This window comes from Berghia stephanieae, chromosome 2, assembly GCF_034508935.2.
Source record: "Berghia stephanieae isolate SIO BIC M18660-M18661 chromosome 2, UCSD_Bste_1.3, whole genome shotgun sequence".
Classification (NCBI taxonomy): domain Eukaryota; kingdom Metazoa; phylum Mollusca; class Gastropoda; order Nudibranchia; family Aeolidiidae; genus Berghia; species Berghia stephanieae.
The window spans coordinates 107,367,067-107,378,293 of NC_088361.1; the positions used below are offsets into that span (position 1 = coordinate 107,367,067).

General features: G+C 33.4%; 1 protein-coding gene across 1 annotated transcript in view; it reads right to left on the reverse strand.

Moving 5' to 3' along the window:
* The window catches only part of LOC144966190 (importin-11-like), a 35,669-nt gene extending 24,677 nt beyond the window's left edge, over positions 1-10,992 (reverse strand). The window contains exons 1-11 of the mRNA XM_078902347.1: positions 10,783-10,992; positions 9,426-9,623; positions 9,063-9,163; positions 7,883-7,955; positions 5,802-6,005; positions 5,198-5,327; positions 4,085-4,192; positions 3,427-3,497; positions 2,796-2,889; positions 2,279-2,371; positions 864-1,016 (exon numbers count right to left, since the gene is read on the reverse strand). Of these exons, the coding sequence (XP_078758473.1) occupies positions 864-1,016; positions 2,279-2,371; positions 2,796-2,889; positions 3,427-3,497; positions 4,085-4,192; positions 5,198-5,327; positions 5,802-6,005; positions 7,883-7,955; positions 9,063-9,163; positions 9,426-9,566 (1,168 nt within the window). The 5' untranslated portion in view covers positions 9,567-9,623; positions 10,783-10,992. The remainder of the gene's footprint in view (positions 1-863; positions 1,017-2,278; positions 2,372-2,795; positions 2,890-3,426; positions 3,498-4,084; positions 4,193-5,197; positions 5,328-5,801; positions 6,006-7,882; positions 7,956-9,062; positions 9,164-9,425; positions 9,624-10,782) is intronic.
* Between the last annotated feature and the right edge of the window lie 235 nt (positions 10,993-11,227).

Genomic DNA, 11,227 nt, shown 5'->3' on the forward strand with positions numbered 1-11,227 from the left:
AGAATGAACAATCCTTGAACAAAGCAATGCTTTTAAAACAAATGATCAACTCACCTCTTCCAATGGTAAAAACTGATAGGTAATAATAGGTAAACATTACATAGTAAAAAATTAAAATAGTCTCAGTTCAGAAATATAATAATCCTTCTCATGTTGATGAGATTCAACCACATATTTGGATTAAGAGACTGTAACAGTCCTCGAGAACGTCCTTACTGAAAAATTGAGGAGAACTTATAAACTTAATAATTTTGAGACAAAAAAAAAAGGGGGGTTTCGAAATTATAAAAAAAGGTAAAACTCATAAAATTGAAATTTCATTTTTCAAATCACTGACCAGTCAGGGGTGGAGTTGTTAACTGAAGTAAATGTGAAGTATTTTTACTTAGTTATCACCGTGTTTTGAGAGGTAAAATTAATAAGAACTAAAGATAAGAAATTTTGAGGAATAAAAAAATGTTTCCAGATTAATTAATCTCCATCTATTTTCAAGAAACAAGCCTTTGTATTGTGAAAAGGATAACATATCGATGATCAGTGGATCAAACCTCCGAAGTCTCGATTTTCACGATCAGCGGGACAAAACTCTAAAGTCTTCATACGAGCTCTGAGGGTTGTTTTATTTAATATTGGGTGGATTAGAATTCTGCAGGGTCTGATCAAATAAAACATGGTGCTCAAAGCTCGTATGTAGACTTCAGAGTTTTGACCCACTGATCATGAAAATTGGGGACTTCAGAGGTTTGATCTGCCGACCATCAACATAGCAAAATGATTTTTAAAAAAACAAAAAAAAAAAAAAACAAATAGAAAGAAAAAGAATGGATCTACACCTAAAAATACTACATACACATTTTACTTACAAAATTCTTCGGGGTCTGAGTCCCAAGTTGTCAAGTCATCTGTTGTTAACAAAAAATAATTCAATACCAAGCGCTGACAGATTTCTGCTAAAACTTCTGGGGTAAAAAATTCCTTCACAATGGCGTTGGCTTGTAATGTCACGGCACTATTGGCTGCAAGAAATGAAAAAAAATTCAGAAGTGACACATAATGAAATAAATAGATAAGTCAAGCACGGGTTATATTTCCATACATCATGAGTTCAAAGGCAAATGAATTTTTTTTAAATGCCCATTATATGACAAATATAGAAAAAAAGAATGAATTTAGTCTTAGTATCGTTGTTTTAAGGGTTTTACGACGCTTGCAACATATTAAGGTCATATCAGCGCCAGTAAAAAGGAAGAAAATGGGATAGTAAAAAGTTTTAGAATTACAATTAAAGCACAAAAGAAAAGGTGAGACAAAGGGGAATTGGTTCAAATAGGGAACAGATGTAGATCCAAGAGCACGCTGTCAAAGTACTTAGTTTGAGATCACCTAAAAGTCTCATCCAGACACAAGCACAGGTCCCAACTAAGAGGAATACACTCAAATGTTTACAGATCATATAATATAATATGTAAACTAAACATGATACAATGCATAACAGAGAGATTATTTACAAGGAAAAAAATATCATCTTCCAAAACTATAACTATACATTCGACTGTTTCCCTCCCAGCCAAGGAACTCCGACCAGGACTAGGACAAAACAAAGTAATCTCATTCCAAGACAAAGACAGAAAGCATATTTGAAAATAGATATAAGGGGATAGAAGACAGAGTATGTACCTCCCTGCCCACTATGGGAGGTCAGGAACCCCACCCAGTAGTCTTAGTATCAATGGAGCCAGGGTTGCATCAATTTCTGAGGTGAGAATGGACGGTAATTGTTGTATGATATCATTTAGTTTGATGCATCTTTTGTAAAGTAATTTCTGCCAACTCTAAATAAGAGCTAGATAACAATTCCATGATGGACCATCATCATCATCAAGTGCCAGGCCTGTTGCAGACATCGGCGATCATGTCCCTCCAACCATATCTGTCCTCAGATCTTCTCAATAGCTCGATTCCTGTTTTTTCTCCACCAATCCATCCGTTCAGATTGTCAATGTAATCTATCCTCTGTCTCCCTCTTCTTTTCTTCCCAGCAACTTTATCCATAAGTACAATCTTTTCAATTCCGTTTTTTTCTGTAAATATGTCAGAGAAATTTTAACTGTCTTTATCCATGATGGATATTGTTTACATAAAGGCAGATATTGAAACAGCGCTTAGCTCCCTTTTAGCCATTTAGTGGATATTGCGCTATATAAAGCTCAATTTTAGCCATACAATTTAAATGAAAAGAAGTGAAAATCTCCAGATCATATCATTAGGCATTACTTACCATCTTCATTTTTCTTGACCTTGTAATTTTCATTGAAGAGGATTTCTTTCATCAGGTTAAAGCAATTGACTGCAAATCTTTCAAATAAGAGGCCTAAAGAATGAAACAGTTTGAAAATATGACAAACACTTTGAATTCAATAAAAATCATAGTTTTTATTGGGTTTTTTTTTTTTACTCAATAACAAATTAAAAGGTGACATAATTTACTATATATGACGTAAACTTCATTATATCCTCATGTTTGGGACCATGACTAAATAAGGGATTTATTGAAAATTTATTGCGAATTTATTGCAGTCTGTGCTCATCATTTAATTGACAATAATCAAGCAGTATAACAAAGGGTGATATTAGAAGGTTTCACTGGTTTCTTAGAGGATTAAAAATAATATATTAAAAACAATGTAGAATATACACAGTGTGCTTATAACAATAATAAAATAATAACAAAATAACAACAATAATAATATAGTAATAACAATAACAACAAACGTTTCAATTCCAAAAAGTTTTACCTTTGGCCGTGAAATTGTACTGTACAACAAAATTGAGAGTGATCTTGATGAAATTAACATAGGATACTGGATGAAGCTCCAACAATTCAAGCAGCTGTGGGATAAAATGACAAACGTAAGAAAAAGAGGCCAATATGATTACATGGACTAAACTGCTTATCATTCCACTGTCAATCCCCTCCCTGCCAATTAACTGTTGATGTTTCCATTCCCGAAACTATCAACTCCACACATAATGAATATGCATGAATATTTCATTCTAGGCTCAAGCTCTTAAATTAGGCAAGAGAGTTAAACAGCTAATTTTAATCAGAGTAATATGACTTAAAACAAAGCCAAAGTGACCCCCCCCCCCCCCCCCCCCCAAAAAAAATATATATATAAAAAATAAAAAATTAACGTAATAGTGAGTAAATAAATCTTTAAAAAATAAAAAAAATAAAAGGAAGACGAAAGAAATAAATAAAAAAAGGAAATTAAATTGCTCATATCTCAGATGGTTTTGTAATGGTATTAAATCAAATAATATATATATATATATATATATATGTGTGTACCAGTTTGTAACTTAATAACTATTGTAATTAAATGGAAACAAACACACACACACAAAAAATATGTCTTTACTTACCATCTTAGTCATACAAGAAATGACATCTTCGCATTTCTCCAGCATCGTGTGGCTTCCCCAAAGGCTTCTTCCTGCAATTGTGTTAAAGAGGAAAATCAATTCTATACCTGGTTGAACATAGCCGTATCTTTCCTGCTATTCCATTAAAATTTATATTAAATTTCTCCCTCAACTTAATCATCAGTTATCACTCCCATGGAAAACTAGATCTGGAGTTCTGACTAGGCAACCATTTATATAAAAAAAACAAACAAAAACCCATTAAAAACCCATATACAACCCTCACAAAAAAATAAAAAACGAACAACCAAAAGTATTTTGTTTTAATATTACAGCATGTTTAGGGGTATTACATTTTATTTTCAGTTGTAAAAGAAATCATTTCTTGTTAATTTAAAAAAAAAAAAAAGTTTTTTTTTCTAGATAAGCAATGTCGCCAAAAGCCATATGGTCGTTTTGATGGTGTGACACAGAACCAGAGTAGTATCTCCTTACTTCCAGTCAAAACCTATTGTTGGGGATGAAGGTAATGTTTACTATTTAACACAATATAATTACAATAGAAGTCGCTTCGCTTTTCATAAACTGAAATCTTTAACGGGTTTATATTGTATCAAATTATGCTATTACATTAATTTAGATTTTTAAAAATTCTTACGGCAGTCAAGAAATGCGTCCAGTTGTGGAAAAAGATTGGATATAAAATTCATGGCCTCTTGACTGCGGTGGACCTCACTGAAGCCATAGCACACTTGTTTCTTTATCACTGGAGATGTCCCAAATAGAAAAGAGAAATTATAATTTTCATAGTCTGTGCACAAAAAAAAAAACAAACAAATTTCCCAGTTTTTACCTTTGAAATCTGATTTGAAAAAAGCTTCTTCAGAGCAACAAAACCTGTGTATAGCAAATGGTTATCCTGGTTTCTGTAGCGTTAAAAGGATAATATCAATGGCTTGCCACTATATTTGGATAGAAAGTTCGATTATCTCAAAATACTTTGTGCCATATCTAATGGAAACAAGCTGACTTCACTCTGATTTGACACCCCTCCACTTACCTGTGAGCCGAAGGTTCAACGATTAACACGATTGGGTTCTAAAAAAAATTTTGTACTGAAATAAAATCCTCTCTGATTTAAAAATGAAATAATAATTTTGACTTTATTATTTATTTTTAAAGATTATTTATCACAATCAAGAATGAAGAATATATGCCTTTTGAGAACTTCATCATTGAATATGCACGACATGCAAACATAAAAAAATGTATGAAATGAGAACGAGATAAAATATTGTGAATTGTTAGAATAAACAGGAACCCCAAGGACTTAAAACCTATTGAAGCTGGAGCTTGCTTTAATGGTCTCATCCTCATATCATGGAATGATAGGTGAAAAGTTATGGACTATTACACTGTAAAAAAATGAGGCATGCAGTACTGATAAATAGAGTTTGGGAAATTAGTATACTAGACAAAACCTGATCCCCCAATTTACAACAACAACAACAACAACAACAAATAATTATGGGCATAAGATCCCCAGCTCAGGGGGATGAATTCGAAATGTAAACTACAATTTTTTGAGGTTTTGTGTTTTGCACAGAAATAGGAACTAAGCCAAATGAAATTTCTGATAATCAACTATTTAATCACACCTATCAATATGGTAAATGAAAACAAAAGAAAACAAAACAAGAAAAAACCAAAAAAAAAAACCAAAAAAAAAACAAACAACAGCAACAACCAAAAAAAAAGAGATAATCTTTACCTTTGAGGACCAACTTGCATCTGTCTACGGCTGCCACCATACCATCATCGTGAGTAGATGCTAACTGGAAAAATATTGTAAGGTGCGTATTCCACAAATGTGCCATGTAGCCAAAAAGGCTTTGTGTCATCTGAAATGGGATATGAAAAGATTAGAAAAGTAAATTCTATGTTCGAAAAAGGAGTAAAACATGTCAAGACAAAATCAAACAGATTCTTAATAAAAAACTATTACATTATCAACTCATAGAAATATATTGATTGCAGTTGATTGTTGCACAATAAAATAGAATACTTGGATGGAAGAAAAAAAAAAAAAAAAAGACTATGATAATAACGTTATCTTCATAAAATGTAGGCCCCTCTTATCTCCAACTGTTTGTTGTTATGCTGTGGTATTAAGCAATAAAACTTTAAAGAAATGAAGACCACCCCCCCCCCCCCACCCTCCCCCCCTAAATTTAAAAAAAAAAAAAAAAAAAAAAAAAAACCACTCACAAGAAAACAAAAAAAAAATCACAAAGGTGCTGGCCAACCCCTCCATACCGATACAAACATTCTTATACACAGATTTAAAAAACCCAAAACAAAACAGAAAGTCTTACATCTGTAAAAAGTTTGCGGTCAGTCGAAAGGCGCTTTGAAGCTAGAGTTTTTGTCACATGATACAAAACAAGCAGTGATCTCCCTTGAATGAGGTTATCCTCACATCGAACAGCTTGCATAAGAGTTGGGATGAGCTCTTGCCAGTTTTGGGGACAGTCAAAGCGGGCAATTTTCGCTACTAAGACAGCAATTTGGGTGGCGATCTAAAGACAAAAATAGAAATCATTTCAACAAGATAAACAACACTCTGAAAAATGCTAATAGCTTAAATTGAAATGAGGCAAAACAAAACAAAACAAACAAAAAAAAATAAAAAATCAGACTGGCCAACCAAAATGCCAGTGAAATATGATTAGACTCTTACAAATTCAGGATTTGAAATTATTTGTATTTCTATTTTGAGGAAAAGCTAAAACAGTCCACTCTGGATAATCGCAACTCCTTGGGGTCAACGAGAATGTTGTGATAAACTGAAATTGAGTTCCCTGTCCACTATTGCAACACTCTTGAGCTCGCATGGCCTTGGCCCATTTAATATATTTTGTTTTTTTCTTTTTATGCTTGTAAATTCCATCATTTTCCTTTGCGTTTGACATCACTCATTTCCTTCCTAAGAAAGCATCAATGGTCCTCTTGTTTTCTTGCTGAGGCCAGATGTTTATCAACGTGTAAACTCAAACAAGTTGTTGTAAACTCAAACAAGTTGTTGTAAACATTGTTCTTAGTCCACCACAGACGGAGCTAATTGAAACAAAAATCATATGGTAGCCCTGAATAGATTTTGACTAGCAAAAGCAGCTTTGATGCCAGTTGCAATCTTACTCAGATTGAATTAACTTTCACTCTTTTGTTGTCAACATTTGTAAGAATCAAAGAGATTAGCTGTGATGAGAGACGATAAGCTCTCACCAAACCCAATGGTCACTGCACTGTTGTCAATCCCAAAACAAAGGATATCGCTCAGTCTCTCCTTACAACTGTCTCTGTCTAATGGTTGTCTAGACCAGTGGTTCTCAAAGTGGGCAACATTGCCCCCAGGGAGTATCTACATATAATGGATTGTACCAAGAGTTATTTTGATTTTTTAAAGGCAAACCTCACACCAGTGGTGAAACGTTAGTTGCCCCAGACATATGGGAGGTTATAAAGATTGTTTTTCACTAAAGATCCTGAAGCAGTAATGAAGGCTTTATCCTCAAGTAACAGCACAATTCAAAGGTGAATTGATGAAAAATGGCGGAAGAAGCTGAAGTCAATTGATTCAGCTTTTGAAAGTGGCCAAATTCAGCTGTCAATAGGCTTCAACAGTCGTGACGTCACTTCCCTCGTAATGACGCATAGTAACTTAGTAACTGGTTCTAAACTATCGGAACAATGGCGGACGCCTTTATAAAACACTCCGAGGAGTATAAAAATGTATTCAGAGGAGATAAACATCATAATTTTTTTTTGATTTTTATACATTCTAATCACATGAAATGTGAAAAATCTAGCCAGCATGACGAATAAAAAGTGCCGATTTTCTTTGTTTAGAACCGAGCTGCTCGTTGCTGGGCGGACGTGACATCAGACTATTGAGTCCTATTAGACAAGTCGACTCAGCAATAATGATGCCCTTCTGCTGATCTATGATTGTTTTATACAAGGCAATCACGTTTGCTAAGAACTTGTCTTCCCATGCACTTACAGACACCAGGAGGGCAACACTGAAAATGTACTTAGTTTTGAGATCACCTAAATGTCTAAATACACCAGCACAAGATCCACTAATTGGAATACACTCAAATGCTTACATTATACATTCAAAATAACAATACATAACAGAGAGATGATTTACAAGGGGAAAAAAAATATCATCTCCCAAAACATTAACTATGCATTTGACTGTTTCACTCCCAGTCAAGCACTATGATCAGGGCCAGGGCAAAACCAAGTAATCTCATTCCAAGACAAAGACAGAAAGCAAATTGGAAAACAGATATACGAGGATAGAAGACACAGTAAGTGCCATCCTGCCATTATGGGAGGCAGGAACCCCACCAAGACTGCACTCAATAAGAGCGAAACATAAAGAACTAACCTGGGGGACTGGTTCTGTAAAGTCTGACATAAGTCTCTTCTTGATCACTTCTTTTTCATCATGTGCTACAGCACTTTAAAAGAGAAAGAGAACAAAAACCCAACAAAAATTAATGAAATGATGAATGATAATGATAATAATGAAAATAAAATAAAATAAGAGATAACAAATGACACAATAAAAAATGTTATCATTAAAATATAGATGGTACTTTTTAGATTTTAGGTGAGCTGTTCTGAAAGTTAAGTATCAAAGACACTTGAGAAACTTTTCAATTATTGTATGAAATGGGAAGTACATTAAGCATTTGCTAAATATAAATAACAATTCTAATAATAAAAATAATAATAATAATAATAATAATAATAATAATAATAATAGTAATAATGATAATAATAATGACAATAATGATGATGATAATAATAATAATAATAATAATAATCTTTATTGTCAATAAAACACAATTTGTTCCAGGCTACAATGCTCTGTTTAGCATGATAAAGAATCAACTCACAACACCCTGTCACATTACAAAACATATCCTTCACATGGCACAATTAGTTACATACACACAAATGCAAAAATAAAGACGGGACAGAAGATTACAATTGAGTGGAAAAACTGCAATGGCCTGTTTTTTCATCGAACTAGAGAGAAAAAAAGGTCTGTTTTCAGATATTTCACATCAAAAACCAATACCGGGAAATAGGTATCAATACAATTTAGAATAATTTTCATACACGAAACAAAAATAATGATGACAATGTGTTGATTCTGTTTTTCATTACATCCATTTCATAACCCTTTACACGGAAAGAAAGAAACCCCCACCCCCCAAAAAACAAAAACAAAACAAAACAAAAAACAACACCGTAAATTCCCAGAATGGAGAAGCACATCATAAAGCTTAGACTGAGTTCTAACATTAACATAATCCAAATGTCAGATTGATTCATATTATTCACATTTAAATAAATATATGTTATCAATTTGATTCTCATCATAATCAAAGACTGAATACGTGCTGTCTGTCAAAGTCAATATCCTGAAAAAGAATACCGCTTAAAGAAAAATTAAATTTAAAAAATATATACCATGTGCTTTTTCTTTTCTTTGAGGGGGGGGGGGGGGGGGGGGGGGGGGGGGGGGGGGGGGGAAGGGGAATTGAGGTAAAACTCACTTGGGAGCATTCTTTCTCCAATACCTTTCAATGCCATTTTTGCAATATAAGGCTGCAAGCCATCTGACGTTGACATCAATAGAATGATCACAGAAGATATCCTGAGACAGGGAAAGATAATCATACAACATTTTAACATTATAAATTGAAATGAGTGAAAAATCATAGAATCCAAACTAAAATCTTACAACCGCAAACTTCACAGAGGCTAAAACGTTGTCAACAAATTGAAACAATGGTATTAAATATCAACAGTCTTTAAAATTGTTAATTGACTACAAAAAAAAACCAAAGTCAATGGATCATGATCTGAACATCTAAAGTTGCAACATAAATAATTTAAGTCATTTAGATAACACTTACAGTTAAAATTTGATAAAATCCTGGAACTGTTTCCCATTGTTGCAACTGTTGTTCAGCTGGCTTCAATACATCTGCATTCTGGCTGCATGCATGCCCCAAAGTTTGCAAGACCACAGGCCTTGCAGATTCCATGGTAGTCATTTTAGAGGTGGTTGGATGTCAATCTGATTCTGATGATGTCTCAAATTCCCACTTACGCTAGAGGAGAAATCAGGGATGGAATTAAAAGTGCATTAGTGATGATACTGATGAAACGTCAAAAAACGAGGAGATTCTACAAACATAAAACTCAACTTACTGGTTATGCTCTATCAAATCACTGTTGCGTTAGTTGTCGCTCTATTAGAGTTAGAGCGACATCTAGTCACTTTGGAAGAATATTAATATCTAAATCTAAATTATAATGTTGACATTGGCAGTCATCTTTCCTCATATTTCTCAAATATGTTCGCTTATACTTTTATGAGAACAAACTACTTGCTGGTAGCAAGCAATAATAAATTCTTAAAGGATGTACTGCAGACTACTAAAGTTGTTATTAATTAATTCATTATCACCATCTTTTTATTTGCCTTTTTGATATGCCTAGGTACTTTGGTAAAGATCCATTTGGCACTCAAGCAGTGACTTGATAAATGGCCTAGTGACTAGTGGCTGTGACTGTGACCCGACTTTTGAGTGATGGGTCTCACAAAAAGTTCCATAGATTTTTTTTGTTTTTTTTTTGAATGGATTTTAGTGATTTATATCTTAATTTCTTCAGGAGGAATACCCAATCGTTCTATATAGTTTATGTTAAAATCAATGCCAATTTATTATATCAATCTTTATATCAAGGCAGAAGAATAGAAATAGAATAGAAGAACATTTTTCAATTTCAGCCTTTAATTTAAATTGACTTTAAACTTAAACTAAAATAACTTTTCTTCTGCTTATTAAAATTTTGGTATAATTAGAATCGTGTTGAAAAGCACTTTATAACGATAAAGGTTTTCATTGAGCTCAATCCAATTTGATTTTTATCTTTTTTTTAAAAACAAAAAGGACCTAAAATGCAACATCGACGTCGACAGATTCTGTGTCAGTGGTCAGAGATGCGAGTGAGTTGGCGTTGGTTTATATGAAGAAAAAGATGAAAATTATGAAGACAAAGGCCGAAATACTGTTTATGTTGTCCAATTTTGAGCCAAACTACTCTATCGTCTCTATTATTACGAACAATATTTCTCCTCTTAATCTTATTCTTACTTGCTGCAAACTGCAAATTAAAACTCAACTTCAACAACGAATGAGTGAATCAATGAATGAGCACTCCCGACTCGCACACTTCATGAATAGATTACATGACATGACTTACTTGTTACATGGTGACACAGTAAGTTTAATCAGGTCTTTTTCAATATCTGCTTCAGCTTTTATATATTTGAGATTTAGTTACACTTTCAACACCTTTTAATGTTGTGTGAATGTGTGTCGAAACTTTTGTCAACACTTCTCTCTATCGCATGAGCGCAGCCATGTTGTTTTCTAAAATTGTGGATCGTCATTTCAATGGACAGATTTTCACGACCACAGAAAGAATTTGCAAATCGGATAGATCTGGTTATATCATCGTGTGCAGACATATAAGGGGTCCATGGGTTATATATATTCTGTTGTTAGATATAGCATTATTTGGTAGTTACTGATAGATAATAACTTTACAGCTGCAATTGTGATGATGATAGATATAATGATGTTAATAATGATATCAATTATACTTTGTACAAAGATGTCAATCCCGAAAATAATAGGCTGGTATA